We start from the raw sequence: 18,177 nt of genomic DNA, 5'->3' as shown, positions 1-18,177 counted from the left end.
GGCAGGTACAGTATATTCTGTTTGTGCACGACTGCACATACTAGTTACAACTTTCTTTCGCCACGTCTCTTTTAGGTGTAACCTTTCACTGCTGTATGTGAGTAATGCAAAAGCTTATTGCTTTAAAAATATATATAAGCATATAAGCATCATAGATAAAGATATTTATCTCAAAAGAGTTTCACATGGGCTGTAGTGTTACTGCAGATTATTTGTTTAGGTCATGTTGCTAAGCTCTATTAATGAAGACATGTGCATTTTGTTGGTGGCGATTCCCATGAGCGTTCTGGCATTTCCTCAAAGCTTACCTAATACACCACACAGTCCCATCACAGGATCCACTGTGGTCAATGGATTTAACACAAACATGCATACAGCTGTTTAAATTCAGGATTAGTGGAAACAGGATACAGTGGATAGATAGATACCGCCATCTAGTGGTATGATAGGCCACTCTTTAAAATTCAGATTCAGTGCATTTTCATGCAACAGAAAACGGTTTGTATTTTTGCTTTAAAATAAGTTATAAACCCTCACAACAAATACAGAATTCCACAGATCAATCATGGGAAAGTAGGATTTATTCAATGCCATTATTACAAATTTATAAAAAATGCTAATGTTCTGTAAGAAAAGCATAACGTAAAGGAATTCACACAGGTGGAATCCATTAGAAATACATTCAATTTCTTAAAAAACAACAATGCATTTTAACACTCCACTGAGCCTGGTCATGATTGTAAATTATTTTCCATATTCTTAGTGCATCTTTTAATAAACAAAATGTTTAGGGGATCTGGTAAATATATCAGGTCTGATACATAGACCATCAATTGCAAAGAGGAATTTAGGGCAAAATAAGGAAACAACAACATTGACACACTGAAAGGTGAATAGGCCGAGTTGGTTAGTGGCAAAAGCAGCTGTTGAGAACATCATACATGTAGTGCAGGGATATTGCAAATAAAAGCAAAATGCAGACAAAATGCTAGATGCTCAAATAGCTTACGGTTTGACTTATTCTCCTCACTAATCTCTTCATTAAATCTTGCGTAACTGATGTGCATCTTTGATAACTGTGGGATCTGAGGTCACTTCTTACAAAGAAAGATGTGGGGACCGATCCAACTGTCAACATCTGAGGTGAAGTGCAGCTATTTTAGAACACTATCAGATGATCTGTCTTGTCTTATAAGTCAGTCATAAGTTTTCCTTACTAAAAGGTTGGTTTGGTAGAACTCTAATGCCAGGAATGCAGAGCATGAGGATGTTTTTTTCCAGGCACAAGTTTTGCTTCTGTAAAACTGTTCCATTAGCAAAACAAAAAAGCCCCAACAGAATAAGTATTTGAATCATAAAGATTAGGTTATGAGAAAAAGAAAAAAAAACAAAAAAAGAAAAAAGGTATTTAAAGTGTACATGTGAGAAGAGCTTAGAGCCATAATTTGTTGGAGGCAAACATATGGTCATAAAGGCAAGATTTGTACTATGTGCATAATGTAAAAATTGAGAAAACAAGAAATTAGGAAAATAAAAGATAATCACCTCTATTGGTGCTGCAAATAATGGAAGACCTGAATGTTGGCAGCCTAATTCTCTGGAGGCATTCACATCGGGTTAGACTTCCATAAATAATGGAAAAGGATGGACCATGGACCAGAGGACGGGGACTCTGTAAACATGAAGACATTCTGCTTACAAGACACTTGGTCTCGTGCAGGGTTTCAAAGTGGCAGCAGACCCATGGGAGCAGAGATAGGGCTTGGATTCATGTTCATGCAAGGTCCCAGGGAAGCCAGGTTTCCATTTTTTTTCTATGACGGGTCACTTGGTGATTGTAAAACAGAAATACTTGAATACTTGTCAGATGCTCTTGAGCAGGTCAATACATCCCTGCAATAGAGTCACATTGTTCTGTTGAGACAGGAGAAAACAGTGTTAATACTCCTGAAGAATGGAGCCTGTTCTGTTCTAAGTCATGAGGACAGCCAATACCTCACCATAATAAAACATTTAAATGCACACACTTGTATCCCAGTGTTAGATTTTTGAGTATCCTATCTAATGTGTTTGCAAGTGTAGACAACATCTCTTACTTATGGAAACCTGAGCAAATAGTTATCCTAATTTTAAATAAACCAAATAAGCCTGCTGGGCGATTTTGAAAAGAAACCGGGATGCTGTGCACTCTAAACACCATCACCTTGACACAGAGAACTCCACAAAAAAGGTTCTAAAGTGCATTAACATCAAGGTGAGCAAAACAAAATCACACAGAACAGACTCACTGAAATGAGGTTAGGAGATGAGGCTGCAAAGACAGTGGTTATAAACCTGAATAATACTATAATCAGGTATAGAGGGATTTGGATAATAGGGGCAGTGAAAAGTATCAAATACATTCGTACATCTTTATTAATCTAAAAGCCCTTTATTTTGGCGATTTATAATTATGTCTCTTTGGGCATTCAAGGATAAGTTTATTCGCTCAGTATAAAGAAGTGTAAATAATGAAATGCACCAGGAAGAAACTGGAGGTGTGTTAAACTTTATTTCTAAATGATCCAATGTTTACAACTTCCAGTCACACACTGGAAGCATTATGTTGGGTCTCAAACCACACCATGTCACTTAAATGTGACTAACTGTTGACTCCAAACTAAACCACTGCTGACCAGATAGACAACAACTGCTTTTGTATTCTCAAGCATGAATGATTATATTATTTTTTGATATGTATTAAATTTGATGATGAGGATTAAGATATTACTGCTGATGATGGAGATTGCAGGTGCATGTGAGATTAATTATTGGCACTATGGTGGCGTATTCCTAAATAAGGTAAGGTAAGGTAAAGGTCATTGTCACATACATTCATAGAAATTCATTCTCTGCATTTAACCCATCCGTCAAGGGAGCAGTGGGAAGCCATTTACAGCGCCCAGGGACCAACTCCAGATCTGAGCCAGTGTCTGATCAAGGGCACTGACTGGAGAACGTAGTACATGTTTTTTTGATGGTGGGGGAAACCGGAGCACCCGGAGGAAACCCACGCAAACATACAAACTCCACACAGAAAGGCCCGGAACTACCTGGATTCGAACTTAGAACCATCTTGCTGTGAGGCCACAGTGCTAACCATTGGGCCACCATGCCGCTAAATGGATTGTTAAACTTAAATTATATAACATTATAGACACAAAGAGTATGTGCCTATAGGAATGTTATAAGTGCATTTTTCATTAGTGTAAAAATGGGTCAGCTGTATTGTGCTGCTCACCTTGGCATGTTTTATCTCCAGCTCAGCCATCTCTATGAGGTTCTTCCTGAAGGCCACAACACGCCTGCCCTTGAAACTGGTGAGTTCTATGAGGAGAACAGTGTCCAGTTAAAAAAGGTGCATCTATACACACAAAGAAACAGGTACAGAATGAGCCTGCATCTCTTCTGCAAGGATGCACACAAACCTTTCTTCCCAGACTCTGAGAGCTTGTCAAATTTCTGCAGGCACTGCTGCTGGTGCTCCTCTGCCTGGGGGATGTCCTTGCTCTTCAGACGAGCCTTATCCAAAGCCTTGTTAGAGTTCTCGTAGTCAACTAAAGCCCGGGCTCGCCTGTACAGAAGGTCCTGACATGTTCCAGATAGTTTAACATGAGAAATAAAAGAATTGGGGGGGGAAGGGAGAGAGAGAGAGAGAGAGAGACACTTCATTTGAAAAATATCGAGCAATCCATATCCAAAAATCTAATTTCATGTTTGAAAAAGACAGGATTTTAACTGAAGATATGCAGAACTGAAAATGATCGTTCCCAAGAAATACATGCACTTCTGTTGCGTTTCATACTGCTCCTCAAATGCAATTATTTCAATTTAAATAAATACTAAATTAGTCCTTATGATGAATACAATACAAATCTCTAATCCCACGTTGAATGGAAAATGGCGGCCTTGCCTTTACCCATAAATCTTCATTCAGATTTTCTTATAAAAAAGGACAATAAGGACTAATGCTGAAGCCCTGATCAGTGACAAATAGCACAGTGTTTGTTAATTCAATGGTTCTGGCTGGGTTGAATGGGTCGCATAAAGTGTTTGAAATGCAGCAACATGTGAACTTCATAAATGTTGTGAATCTGTGCATCTTGTATGAAGGCAGAAGGTAAACATGTCTCACCTTGGCGGCCTGAATGTCTCTCATGTAATATCTTAGCAGCTCTGTGAGTTTCAGCTCCTGGTCAGATGCTACTCTTCCCTCCACTTTCTGCACGGACACAAATAATATGGTAGCTACCACAATGCATGTATAAATCAGAACAAATATTTACAAAGGTGTCTCAGTTTGTTGGTGACTGAAGTTCTACTCACTCTGAGCTTCTCAAACAGGTCAGACAACTTCTCCAGATGCCTAATAAAAAAGTAAAGCCATAACATGGAAAATTCTGCAACTACGTCTTTGCTAATGTGATTTGATACAATCAGCATACAAATATGATCACAATCCAGCCTTTGAAAATCAACCATACAAGCACTGACTTGTTGAACTCACTTTTTATTTGCTGTGCTATCATCAGCAGAGAGGCTGTTCAGAGTGGCAGAGATGTGAATGTAATCATCCGCAATATCTGTAATAACAAATTAGCAATCAAAACGAAACAAATTCCAAATACAAATTCATTTATTCTACTCATCACAAACTCAACGTTAACGTGGTAATGTAAAAACCCTTGTCATACTTTTGTGTGAGCGAGTCATTTTCTCTGCTTTGGCAGTGGAATCTTTTATCTTGCTGTAGTAGTCAAGCAGGAACGTCTTCTCCTGCTCAAAAAAGTCATCCACTTCCTGGGTAGGACACAAACACACATGCAAAGGTAAGTGGGGATATGGCTACTACGACACTGTGTCTGTAATGCTGTAATGTAAGCAGATTAGGCATGAGCCTCACCTTTATTCCTGAGATAAGGACCTCATCAGCGGACTTCACCATGTTTTTAAAGAATCCACCAAACATTTCCTTGGCATTCTTTCTTCTCACGGTGAGCTAAAATGACAGGGTTTAGAAAGGGTACATGTTAAATCTATGAGAGAAAAATGCTTTATTTGTTAAAGCTTATTATATGTTGTTGTGGGAACTGAGTAGGGACTGAAGTAAGGTTTGTGATTGTACCAATAGTTCATTGTTTTTGTATCATTATGTGTCACAATATGGTCCACACATAAATGTGGCCTATGCTATTTGATCAGACTAGTACCTAGGCATATAAAGACTATAACTAAGTTCCGTTAACAAACACCACAGCCACTTACTGACAAAGACTACACATATAAGCATAACTGCTGACCACAGCAGGATGTAAGCCATGTATCACAAGTCTCCAGTAAACTGGACTTCCTCTTTTCCAACTGACAACTCGGGAAAGGAAGTCAGCATTATGGGGAACTCACATCCTGGTCATACTCTAAGAAAATCTGAAAGTTTCTGTCTTTGCTTAAATTGGGGTGAGAGGACAATCTCTGCAGGAAGACTTCATGCACTTGGACAGTTTTCTTGAACACAGCCAGGTACTCACTGAAAAGAAAACAGACACAGCAAGAAGATGTTTTTGTATAACAATGTGTCACTGACTTTTGTAAAGGTTCTTACATGACACGGTCTAAAGAATACAAAGCAATCAATGGTGTCACACTCACGCCTCCAGCTCCTGCTTCATTTTAGTGTACTCCTCCTTGGTCATAGTGGCTTCACCTTCCCCCAGTTTGTGCATCTTCTCTCTTGGGCTCTCAAAGTCAGGCTTTGGGGGCGCTGGAGGAATCTATGAAAGATAAAGCAGAAAAGAAATGACTTCAGATTCATGACAGGTTAAATAGATTAAGATTAAAGTTTTGTAAAAAAATATTTTTCAAGAGGAGGTTTGATTCTTGAATTACACATAATAACAAAAAACCTGTGGGTCTGTGTTTAAATTTCTCCTTTTTTCACCGAGTACACTTTCGCCAAAAACTAATAGTGACAGCCTCTGCCCAATTATATGAGTCATGTCTGCAAATAGTCCAACTTACTATTAGGCCAGCATAGTCCTCTGTCTCAACCAGAGTGTCATGTAGCCAGATGAAATCTTCATGTTGCCTGGGAACGGAGAAGTCTGGCTTCTGGAAAGAGCTAAGTGTGGTCTGGAAACAAACTTTGTTTAATAGCATTTTGGAAAGAACACTGTCAACATATCAGCAAATACCCTTATAGTTTAAGGTTAGGAGTAAGTTTATGCGCTGGGGTTAGGGCTGGGTATCGTCAATGATTTCCAAAGTCCTGATTCGATTACATTTACGGTTCAATTCAATATCATTTTGGTTAGGGAAATGTCAGTTATAATACCAATTTAGCTTGGATATAAAAGCGATTCTCAGAAAACTTTAAATTGTAATTGTAAATTGTACAAGCAAGAAGCAACCCTCAAATCTTTTTTTATAATGCACCAGGTTAATGTTTACATTAAGAATTGGCTCCCAAAAAGTTTGCTTAAAGTACTTTTTACTTAACAGGACTAACGTGACAGTCATAGATAAGGCATATATTGAAAGACCGATTTCGGGATTTTATTAATCAATATCAGATCGCTCAAAGATCGATATTAATTGGAGAATCGATTATTTTAACCCAGCCCTAACTGGCGTCCAAAACTTTTTTTTAATTTACCTTTGTATGGACAGTAAACTTGACTTTGTCCCTTTCACAGAGTGCATCAGGAATGTCAATGAGAAGAGAGGCATCATGGTTTAGATCCACAGACACAGAGCGCATCTAAGGAGATAGAAAACACCAAGCGTATCCAAAAAATGTAGCTGGGTGATCTTATGGGTACACACAAAAAATATCACTTGCCCTGTACAATTGCCATTTTTCTTTGTTTGTGGACATTTTCAAGAAATATCCAGCAAGTCTCTTGTCTGATCATCATTCTGGACTTTTGATTTGATTTAAAGCGCCCATATTATGCTCATTTTCAGGTTCATAATTGTATCTTAAGGTTGTACCAGAATAGGTTTACATAGTTTAATTTTCAAAAAACACCATATTTTGTTGTACTGCACAGCTCTCTCTCACTGCTGCAGATCCTCTTTTCAGCTGGTCTCTGTTTTAGTTACAGAGTGAGACCTCTTTTCTTCTGTACTATCTTTGATTGCACTCGCACATGTGCAGTAGCTCAGATGTAGATCATGTCAGCTAGCTAGCTCCATAGACAGTAAAACAAAGGCTGTTTCTACAACTTCGGTCAGTTACAAGGCAGGATTAGCTGGGAGACTTCTAAATGAGGGTGCACATGTAAGTAGTTCTTTTGGAGATTATGGTGAACTTGTGTGTGTTGTAGCAGTGCTTTACTATTGAGAACGAGGTAGCATTGTAGCGTTAGCGTTAGCAAGCTAATGGTTGCGGTTAGCCAGCTCGTTTCGGCTTGTGACGTCACAAGCCGTGCCGATTTTGAACAGCTCACCCGGAGACTGAAGGCAGGACACATTCAGAAACCGTATCTCACTCAAAACAGCATGGATGGATTTTTTTCAAAGTCTGTATGCGTGTGGAAGCACCAGAGACACAAAAGAACACCCCAAATCCCAGAAAAAGTGTTTTTTCCCTAATATGGGCACTTTAATTTATTTTGGTTTCATTTGACAGTGTTGCCTCTCTGGCACTTCTGTGGGGTACTGAGAATTAGCAATATTTAGATTTAACAATATCAGAAAAATCTTAGCTAGTAACACAGCAATACAAATCCTCAGTATCTGGAGTCGTTCCTAGCTTGGCAAATTAAAAATAGTTCAGAGGAATGTTCTGTTAGCAGCTACAATGTTGAGAGCCCAAAGCCATCACCCTCCATCTGATACCAATCCTGACTGGCTACAACTTCACTGTGAGGACAAACTTAAATTGGAAGATAGATATACCGGGGACAGTCTTAATCCACAGAGCTCATTGGTACATAAAAAACGTGCATAATGCCACTTCAAAATCATTCTTCCAAGAGTTTACAGCTTGAAATGTCTGTGTGGTGTTGGGTAAAAAGTCTGGAGGCATAGTTAGTTTTGGCTCTTACAGTAGGCACAGACTCTAGTCCTGCTTTTGCTAAAGGCCTGGTTCCATACCCTTGTTGATCGGTCATATTATGGCATGAGAGGAAACATAGTCTTTACTATTTACACTATCTTGCTGATGAACATACATTGCACTCAGTTGTCAGTTTAGGAAGTTTTGTTTTTAACCGTTTTAGAGGTGTTGATTCCACTTTGCGGTCATTTTATGGTGGCATTTGTAGTCCTACCTTATATTATTGATTAAGCTAAATGGGAGGAACAAAATGTTAGAAACTTCTCTCCATATGACACAATACAACAGCACCACAAGCTAACGTTACATCCTCCAAATTGACTATTAAGTTGAATTAACACCTTTCAAAAACAAAACCTGCTAAATGAACTCATGATCAAGTTATTAAGACACCTGTCCGAATGGCAATCGTTTTAGCTCACTACAATTCCACAGAGTTATCTATCACAGCGTGCAACTGTGCAAAACAGTCAAAACACAGTAGGAGAGATAAATGAATGCCATACAGACTAACATTATAACACTTTTACGTTAGCTACGTGTTGTAATGAACAATAAGCGTTAACCGTTGCATGTTTTAACAGTTTCAGTGCGTTAGGTATAATTAGAAAACATCACTTTCGCCCTTGCATAAATGCAGTTTGACACCAACGAACGATACCCACTTCTTGATAGCTTTATCGATAAAACGCTCGCTAGCTTTAGCCAGAGGCTAGCGTTATGCAGACAGAAAACAACACAAGTTAGCCTCGTTAACTTAACGTTAGCTACCTGAATGCTAACGATGCCAGGTCTGACTTTTGCAATTTACATTCCAAGACCCATTTAACTTACCTTTTCTTTATTACTTTCGTCTATGGTGGATGTCATGATGGGACTGAAATCGGCAGAAGGGCAAGAACAGGCCAACAACCCAAATAACAAAACTATATGCAGGAAGCTCTCCTTCTGGTTACTGGTTAGCTGTCTGAGCTGTCAAACCGTTTTTTTCTTTCCAATATCGCCCCCATCACATGCCCCATCCTGATGATGGCAGCTTAAATCCCGCCTTTAAATGAATTTAATTGGACAACGTCGAATTTACAAATGCGACGATTGGTTTGTATCCAAATCACTCATATCACGTTTATATGCATGTGGTTTCATAGAAAAGCTCTACGATAACTTATTTATACAAACAGCAATGTTACATGTAGTTATAATTACGCAACGGACCGATAAGCCGTAATAAGCGTAACAAGTGAAATAACTAGAACTAAAATGAGTACCTCCGGTTCGATAACCACACGGATGTATTTCAATGATACACTGCATATTATGGGTAATGTAGTTTCTACCGTTACAAATGCAGTCATACCCGGAACTACACTTCCTAGTTACGGAAGTCATAGAGAAACAGTTGTGTTCGTTTGGACGAGTTACTTTGGGACATGTTGGGGCAAGTACCGTCACTCAAATGAAGGCAAACATCTTAGTTGTAACGTTACTGTTAAAACACTGAAACAACTGTACGTAGGCCGTTGGTTAACAAATAAGTAATTGCCTTCTATGAGCTTGTTGTGTGAAAGTGGTCACAATGTACATTCTTAAACGCGTGGCGTGCGCTGGAGGCACCATTGTCCATCAATGCACCTCCCTCACTGTGAAGAATTTGTCTGTTTGCTATTGCCTAAGATCCCCAAAGAGACACAGCCCGTACAGCTCAGTGGACTGTGAGCGCTACTCTTCTCTTGTAAAGTCTGTAATGTCATCCAGGGTCAGTTCCCAAACCCCTGAGACCCTGCTAACAGAGGATGAGCACATCTATGGACCTGTTGTCAAAGCTCAAACTCCTTCCTCAAGACCAGAAATGAGGGAACCCAAAACCCTTCATCCCTTCTTACACTGCGAAGAGAGTATAGAAACAGAGGAGCCAGAGCCAGGACCTCCAGCCCGGATTTTGTTAAACCGTGGCCAGGGCAGATCATTCGTACCGAGTGTGACACGCATTCTTCAGCAGACGCTTTCCCAAGAGCAGATCTTCTACCTGGAGAGGTGGAAGAGGAAGATGATCGCAGAGCTTGGAGAGGAAGGCTTTAAAGAATACAGTCAGAGTAAGTTTTGTAACCTCAATTACAATTATGCTGTTAACTTGTGTGGTGTGTTAACTTAGATGCGGGGTTGTAGAAACTGGGAAGTGACCAAAAGTTGTTGAACTCAATCAGATTTATTTAGGCAAGGGAAGCTTTTCCATTCAGCTTTGGAGGACATCCTGACGTCAGGTTCAACATGGAAGAACAAAAATCCTTCGGAGACACCAGAGTATCCACCTGAGGTACAGGGATACATGGAGAGCATCTCTCACGTACTGGAGGATGTCGGTGCAGTGAGAGCTACGGAAAGCACTGTGCAACATGACACACTGAACTATCTGGGAATTGTGGATTGTGTTGCTCGCTACAGGTAAATATCCTGATATGCAGAAAAAGTAGACTCTACTTTTTCCATATTAGACTTGATATTTCTTATTACCTCCACTACACTCACAGCCCACTTTCTTGTCTGCAGGGGTGTACTATGTGTTATTGACTGGAAGACTTCAGAGAAGCCCAAACCATTCCTGAGCAACACATATGACAATCCTATTCAGGTGGCAGCCTACGCCGGGGCTTTGAACAACGATGGAAACTACAAATACCAGGTGATCTACTGAGTTATCGCTTTGATGATCTTTTAATTCTCTACTTTTCACCCAGATTGACAGAACTGTCTCTCAGCCTGAAGTCAGATTATGTAGAACTAATAGCGTTAAATACTGACAGTTAATGCTTAAAGCTGCATGTGTCAGATAAGAATGTCAGTTTAAGGGTGTTGGCTGTGAGTATAGTTGACGTAGTAAGAAATATAGATACAAAAAGAGATACTTTAGAACGTTACAAACATTTAATTTTTACTGTGTGTCTGCTACACTGTGTCACACAAAAGAACAACCTCATACCCACTGATATCTCCTCATTGCAGGTTGAAAACGGACTCATTGTAGTAGCCTACAAGGACGGCTCTCCTGCCCATGCTCATCAGTTGAGCTCAGAGCTGATGTTGGAGTACTGGAAAACTTGGTTGGTTCGTCTTGAAAAGTTCACAGAACAAAGGTAAAGCAGTAAGCATTTTTTCTATCCCTCTTGGGGGGGAAAAAAATTCAATTCAATTTCCCATTAGCTCTGACAAGATCATGGATTTTATTCAGAAATAAATGCATTAATACAGTTTGATTATGTTGATTATGATCCTTTGGGCTTTACTTGTGGTGGCAGTTTCTCATTATATTTGACGTTTTGTAGACCAAATTATTAATTGAAAAATATTCAATAATGTGCATCGGCATTACCTGAAGCTCTACCACAAGTTTAATTTGATTTACACCTAGCAGCAGCTGCTATCCGGATGATAAATAACTACTAAAAGTTTTTCTTCCTTTCATTTTAGATCCAGTCCCGCATCGAGTGTTTTTGTGGAAAAGAGATGAGATGTGTGAAGAGAGGTCTTTAAGGCCATGTAGCAGGTCATTTCAGTTTAAGGCAACTGATGCTAAACTAAAAAATATAACATGCTCCCATGCAATAGGAGGGTAAAAACATACGCCGGTTAACCTTGATTTCTGACTTGCATTTTTATATAATCATTTTACAGGGCGTCTTCTTGAGGTAAAAAATCATTGAATCCAATCCAGGCTTCCCTGTATGAGGGATCCTCAATGAAGCCCAGGCTTTTAAAGAGCCCGTAGGAGACGTCGTTCTCCTCCTCTATGAAACAGTACACTGGGTAGCCCTGAGCGTGGAGTCTCTTGGCCATGGTGCTAGCCAGGACTTTGGCGTAGCTTTTCCCTCTGTGCTCTGGCAGAGTGTACAATAAGCCCATTGCACATGACGCATATGTCAGGATCCAGGACACAGGCTTTCCTTCTGCGTCCAGCACGCAGCAGGAGGGGAAGTTTGCTATCATGTTCCGGATCATCCTGGCCGCGCCCTCGTTCTTTCCAAACTTCCACATCTGATTCACCAAGCCGACGTGTGATTCATCCAGAGAGCTAAGTGAGATCCAGGAGCTGATGCAGAACAGAGCAGATGGCTTTTCAGAGCAGATTCCTGCTTTATTGATGAACTACTAAACCTAAGATAATGATTTAGTCACACACTAGACACTAAAGATATCACTATAGCTAGGCTCTACCTGTCTATAGAGGGAAGGTTGGATACATCCTCCAGTATCATCATGTGACACACTGCCAGTTTGCTGCTGGACACGTCTTTTTCTGATGCCACTGCTTTGAATATCTCCAAGTGGCGAAGATTGATTCCTTAATATGAAGGAAAAGCCAATAAAAAATGTGTGGAACTTCATTTTGTATTTGTATTTCTCTTTACTTCTGAGAAAATGTATTATTTAACAGGATTAAAGGTAAGAAAGTAAGATTTCAACCTCGCTTTCAAAAGCACAAATGTGCAAATATAGATGTGTTTGGAAGATGTAAAACATCACAAAGTTGCTCTGATATTTTGGAAAAAGCTGTTAATAAGTATGTTTTTACATAGTCATCTTAGAACTTCTCCTTTCTTATTAACCTATACTTGTTGAGCACTTTGCTCGACGGCTCTCTGGCTGTATGATCATTTAGATGGTGTACTGGCACTACGCTACTGTTCTTTGCCCTTTTTGTGGTGTAGGAATATGACATAAAATGGTGGTATGATATGCCATAATAATGGGAGGACTCTAAACACAAAAGAAAAGATAATAAAACCCAAAGCTAAATTTATACCCTAAAGGCAGCAGTGCAAAAATCACATTAAATAGAACATCAGGTGTCTGGGTTTTGTAACCTCCTCTCCATTGTTATGTTTTGTCATTGAGTGTCGCAGGAATTATCATTTAATAGGACATTCCTAAATCAAATAAAAATACAGTTACAATACAGTACAATTTTAAGACTGTAAAGATCAGTGCATTAATGCCATGACCGTTTTTCAATAATCATATGGCCACTAGAGACAATGAAAAGAACAAAAGTGCTTACCAAGACAAAGGTATTGGGTCCAGTCAATAACAGAGGACTTCCTAATGGTTTCTTCGAGAATAGCTTCATCTTTTGCAAAAACCAGTGTGTCTTTAAAGCAATCATCCTTCTGTAGGAAAAGAGATATGTAAATATACTGTATGCAGAAATGCATGTATGTATACATACATGTATGCATATTAATACACATTATAGATACTAGATAAGTAGTTACCTGTTCGTATTGTGGTTTGCAGACAATGACATTGAATTCTGGCCATCTGTCCACTAAAACCCTCACAGAGTCTGATCTGACTCTGTTTCTGAGAACCAGAAAACCATAAACCTTAAAAATGAAATAGTTATATTGTAATCCAAAGAATGATTGGATCAGTTATTAAGGCAGTGAATATAGTAAAGAATGTTGTCAAGCAAACACAATAATGATATGTTAATATATAGCCTATTAGTCATCGGCTTTCAATAGGCTATAGATTGTATTAGAAGTTATGTTATGTAGATCTCATAACTGGACTACACTTACCTGTTGTGACCGAGGTAAATATCTTTTCAGCTGGGTCTCAGTCATTTTCAGCTGCTCTCCGGTCAGTTCCATCGTCATTTCTGGTGAAATCTTTCCAATCTGGAATATCAAGGAAACCGTACCGAAGTTGTTTGGGACATTGGGAGCACAGCGTTCCTCTGAATCAATGCAAACTGGGCAGTCGTTTTCTTTTCAGGCTGAAGTGGACTTCCGATTCGCACTTTCGACACGCGTGAGTTGTGGGGTGGGGTGGGGTGTCGCAGTGGTGTAGTCTACGTGATACGCAGGTATACGCAGTATACTCACTAACAAAGCTCCAGGATTTCCATACCCACTTAAAAATGCCCAACGACATGCAACAACATACTTTCCATTATATTTTGAGTTGTCATATGTTTTTCTTCTTCGCATCTAGGCTAAATTAAGGTAATTCCACCGTAAATTGGTGAAGAAAAGTTATCCGAATGCAGGAAATTAAGTGTGACGCTCAAAATAACCCTGGGGGAGGACACCCAGACCCCCCACTATGATATGCCCCCTCCCCCAAAGGCAGATTCTAGCCCATATGGCCAATATATTTATATACAGTACAATATCCACTACAATACATTAGACTACACCACTGGCCGGTGTCGGGGGAATCACTTCCATGTTCTCTATTGCTCAGCAGTGGTGGTGGAAGTATTGTGATTACTTAAGTAAAAAAATATACTTAAAGTACTTAATATGCAGAATTACTCCTTTAAGATTTTATATAGGCATATATATATATATATATATATATATATATGCTTTGACAGTGTTGAGTTTTAAAAAGTTAAAACAATGCTGATTTTTGATATCAATGTACTTTTATGTTTTGATGTATTCAATGTAGACCTACGCTGCAGCTGGGTAAGGAGAAAAGGATGGTATCAATACTGTTAGACCTAATTTATAGCTTTCTGTTTTATACTGATTATACTGAAGTTTCTCAAGATAAATTAGATCATGTCTGTGTCTGTCACTTAGCATACTCTTTGTCTCACGGCAGGAAGAAACCTTTTGTTTATCCGTCTTGGAGCCAACCCCATGCTGTCGTCTTTTTGTTAAATCTTCATTTGGACCCAAGCCTCTCCTTTCTCAGAAATTCAGAACGCAACAACAGTAGAAAAGGAGAACTTGGTCTCTTTGAAACATAAATAAAACAAATGTCTTTATTTTGGGGAACCGTGGTTTCTAATAATTGCATCGGTGTGTATAAAATCAGGTAGCCTCTATAGTATGGTAAATACATTGGATGTACATTATTTGATAACTGCAAACAGAGAGCAAAGCATATATTTTATATTAATGTGTTATGATAAGGTGACATTATTCGTGTCAGTAATGCCATTTTTCCTTATACCACCATTATAACCAGGTTTTGATGCAATGCTTTGGAGAGCCTATACAATTCATAAACTTTACATTTTAATCACATTCTCATAGGAAACATTGAAAGTTATTTTTATACAAACACTTGTTAGAAATGGTTACAAAATCAAAAGTTGAACTCAAACCATGCCGCCCTGTATGAGGGATCCTCAATGAAGCCTAGTTTTTTAAAGAGCGTGTAGGAGACCGTGTTCTCCTCCTCTATGAAGCAGTACACTGGGTAGCCCTCAGCATGGAGTCTCTTGGCCATGGTGCTGACCAGGACTTTGGCGTAGCCTCTCCCTCTATGCTCTGGCAGAGTGTACAATAAGCCCAAAGCACAGTAATCATACACAAGAATCCAGGACACCGGTTGGTCCTGGCCGTCAGTGATGCAGCATGACGGGAAGTTGCTGATGAGGTTTTCAATGTTTCTGTGACCCTGCTCATTCCCTCCAAACTTCCAGGTTTTGTTCACCAAGTCAACGTGGGAAAGGTTAAGAGATGAAATCCTTGATTCAAACTCACTGTGGAGAAGCAGATTGTGACAATCTGAGCGTAGAAAACAAAATTATTATTATTATTATTTGACTTTTTACAGATAAAGTACATTTTAATTATGTGACTCTACCTGCCAGCTGCTGGTGTGAGCAGATGGCTGCTGTCTGGCAGATACAGAAGATGCACCGCAGTATAGCATCTGTTGTTGACTTCTCTGCCAGAAGCCACTTCTTTGAGCATGGAGGTATGGGAAATGTCAAATCCTGTTGGACAAAAAATATTCACGTTAATACAATTCTGTTATTTTTCTTTGCAAGGGGTTACACCCAATACACAACTATGGTTAGACCAGTAGTGGAGAAAGTATTCACTTTCTTCTCTTAGTAGAAATAGCAAAACCACACTGCAAAGGTTCACATTACAAGTTAAGAAGTCTTGCATTGAAAATAGTAAAACATATACTGTATAACTAATACCTAAATGTACTCTTAAGTATCAAAAGTAAAAGTGCTCGATGCAAAAAATAGTCCAGATGAGTATCAAACTTATATAGACTGTATGTTATATAGATTATTATCATTGATTCATATGTGTGTCTGTATGTCTAACTAGCATTTCACTGTCTAAGTGGAGTTCAAGTATATTCATAATAATGCAATATATGTTATAAGCGTGACATAGGCTACTGTATGTTGTGTAAAATCGTATTATAGTAGTAACTACAGCTGTCAAATAATATAAATGTAGTGAAATAAAAGGTACAATATGTACCTCTGACTTGAAGTGGAGTAGAAGTAGTGTAGTATGTGGCATGGCCTGTAAAGAGGCCTACTCAAGTAAAGTACAATTACCTAAAACTGAAAGTACAGTGTTTAAATGTAGTGTACTTTACACCACTGGTTTACAAACTGCAACAATTAACCCGTGTTGCCTGACGGTTAATAGACACTGTCTGCAGTGATCTTACTAACCTCCAATAAGAAAGTAGGTGCTCCAGTCGATTGCATTCTCTTCGGTCAGCATTTTCCTTAAACTCGGTTCATCCATGCTGTAGTATGTCACCTTTTTCATAAACTCCAGGGCGCGCTTGTTCTGTCAAGTTAACGGTAAATTTAGTATGTATGTGACATACACAAAAACACGACGTATAGGCCTACAACATATCCAATTCTCCAATGGGATGTGAACTCACATTGGGGTCAGGTCGGCAAATGATGACTTTAAAATCAGGCCATGTATCAACGATTACCTCCAGTGTGCTTGGTTTGTTCCTGTTAATACCATATAGGAAACCGTATACCTAAAAACACGAAGAGTTTAGAGTTACAGGGACTAGAAAGACACTGCGATTGCATGCTGACGTGAGGAAGATTTCATATTTGAAGTGTGAATATTAATAGCTTGCAGCCGTCTACCTTAGAACTCTTGGGTAAGTGTTTTAGCAGAACTCCTTCAGCGATCTGCAGTTCGTCTTTGTTAAGGAACTTCATGTTTGGGAAGTGAAGCCTCTTTACCGATGCACTTTATCCTGCCTGCCGGTTTAAACTGCACTGTTCCAATAAAAAACGCTCTCCGCCTTTATTAATCACTGACAGTCGGTCACGCAGGGCACTTACTGTGTGTCTTACCGGTGTTCTGACGGTTTATGCTGCCTTGTCGAAAAATGCTACCTTAGTGTTTTTGTGTAACCCTATTTCCGTAATGGCATCTTACTTTTTAATTACAAACAGCGGTAAGTGTACTGCAAGATACTCTGTCATAATATATTTTTCAGGGTTAGCGTATTTCGATCATTTCGATAGAGCAACTCCTCTGTCAAATAATGCTACCACGCATGTGCAGAACGCTTAGTACTTAGGCTACCACATCTCGATAGGGAGCACAAATCGAGAGAACACCGGCTGAGCGTGTCTTCAAAGAGGTCTACTCAAACAGAAAAAAGACTAGGCCATATCCTGCTTTATTTGTGATCATGTAGGCTAGTGCAGTCATTATTATACTGTGCGGTTGTATTATACATCCATGGTGCTGTGGCAGTAGAGACATCTACTATTAGTTATCTAAATAAAATCTGTGAACACGTCCAAAAATGTTAAAAAAAAAATGTTTGGGGTCACTTAGAAATTTCCATTCCACTCCATTATAGACAGAATACCAGCTGAGATCAGTTTTTTAATCAGGGCAGCAGTTTTCAGATTACATTATGTGCTTACATAATTGCCAAAGGGTTACCCAATGTTTTCTCAGTTAGCCTTTTAAAATGATATCAGATTAGTAAACAGAATGTGCCTTTGGAACATTGGATGAATGGTTGCTGATAATGGGCAATGTAGATATTGCATTAAAGATCAGCCACTTCTTTCTACAACAGTCGAGAACCCTTTTGCAATTATGTAAGCACATAATGTAATCTGAAAACTGCTGCCCTGATTAAAAAAACAATGCAACTGATCTCAGCTGGTATTCTGTCTGTAATGGAATGGAAATTTCTAAGTGACCCCAAACCTTTGACCGGTAGAGTGTGTGTGTGTGTGTGTGTGTGTGTGTGTGTGTGTGTGTGTGTGTGTGTGTGTATATATATATATATATATATATATATATATGTGT

The 18,177-nt window shown here is 39.1% G+C and overlaps 4 protein-coding genes across 5 annotated transcripts; 1 reads left to right on the top strand and 3 right to left on the bottom strand.

Moving 5' to 3' along the window:
- Positions 1 to 563: 563 nt before the first annotated feature.
- Positions 564 to 9,101, bottom strand: snx5 (sorting nexin 5). The gene is made up of 13 exons (XM_078272354.1): positions 8,933 to 9,101; positions 6,692 to 6,796; positions 6,058 to 6,168; positions 5,689 to 5,810; positions 5,443 to 5,566; positions 4,943 to 5,038; positions 4,734 to 4,839; positions 4,547 to 4,622; positions 4,366 to 4,405; positions 4,175 to 4,261; positions 3,468 to 3,627; positions 3,281 to 3,366; positions 564 to 1,914 (listed from the first exon to the last, which is right to left on the bottom strand). Exons 1-13 carry the CDS (start codon positions 8,966 to 8,968, stop codon positions 1,864 to 1,866), a joined length of 1,200 nt encoding a protein of 399 aa, XP_078128480.1. The 5' UTR covers positions 8,969 to 9,101; the 3' UTR covers positions 564 to 1,863.
- A 201-nt stretch (positions 9,102 to 9,302) lies between these two features.
- Positions 9,303 to 12,477, top strand: mgme1 (mitochondrial genome maintenance exonuclease 1). 2 transcript variants are annotated; one of them, XM_078272355.1, is made up of 5 exons: positions 9,309 to 10,191; positions 10,303 to 10,540; positions 10,646 to 10,778; positions 11,099 to 11,229; positions 11,564 to 12,477. In XM_078272355.1, the coding sequence occupies exons 1-5, from the start codon at positions 9,675 to 9,677 to the stop codon at positions 11,601 to 11,603; spliced, it is 1,059 nt and encodes a 352-aa protein (XP_078128481.1). In that variant the 5' UTR covers positions 9,309 to 9,674; the 3' UTR covers positions 11,604 to 12,477. The 2 variants fall into 2 exon arrangements, with proteins under 2 accessions (XP_078128482.1, XP_078128481.1); XM_078272356.1 differs by having other exon boundaries at positions 9,303 to 10,191; positions 11,099 to 12,477.
- On the bottom strand, positions 11,293 to 14,172 carry LOC144531959 (glycine N-acyltransferase). Its single transcript, XM_078272357.1, has 5 exons — positions 13,675 to 14,172; positions 13,366 to 13,476; positions 13,152 to 13,260; positions 12,308 to 12,434; positions 11,293 to 12,182 (listed from the first exon to the last, which is right to left on the bottom strand). The coding sequence occupies exons 1-5, from the start codon at positions 13,750 to 13,752 to the stop codon at positions 11,762 to 11,764; spliced, it is 846 nt and encodes a 281-aa protein (XP_078128483.1). The 5' UTR covers positions 13,753 to 14,172; the 3' UTR covers positions 11,293 to 11,761.
- Positions 14,173 to 15,104: 932 nt separating this feature from the next.
- Positions 15,105 to 17,451, bottom strand: LOC144532340 (glycine N-acyltransferase-like protein 3). Its single transcript, XM_078273042.1, has 5 exons — positions 16,986 to 17,451; positions 16,763 to 16,870; positions 16,542 to 16,662; positions 15,701 to 15,833; positions 15,105 to 15,596 (listed from the first exon to the last, which is right to left on the bottom strand). The coding sequence occupies exons 1-5, from the start codon at positions 17,058 to 17,060 to the stop codon at positions 15,197 to 15,199; spliced, it is 837 nt and encodes a 278-aa protein (XP_078129168.1). The 5' UTR covers positions 17,061 to 17,451; the 3' UTR covers positions 15,105 to 15,196.
- Between the last annotated feature and the right edge of the window lie 726 nt (positions 17,452 to 18,177).

This window comes from Sander vitreus, chromosome 17, assembly GCF_031162955.1.
Source record: "Sander vitreus isolate 19-12246 chromosome 17, sanVit1, whole genome shotgun sequence".
NCBI classification, from domain to species: domain Eukaryota; kingdom Metazoa; phylum Chordata; class Actinopteri; order Perciformes; family Percidae; genus Sander; species Sander vitreus.
This window is presented reverse-complemented; position numbering and strand designations above follow the sequence as displayed.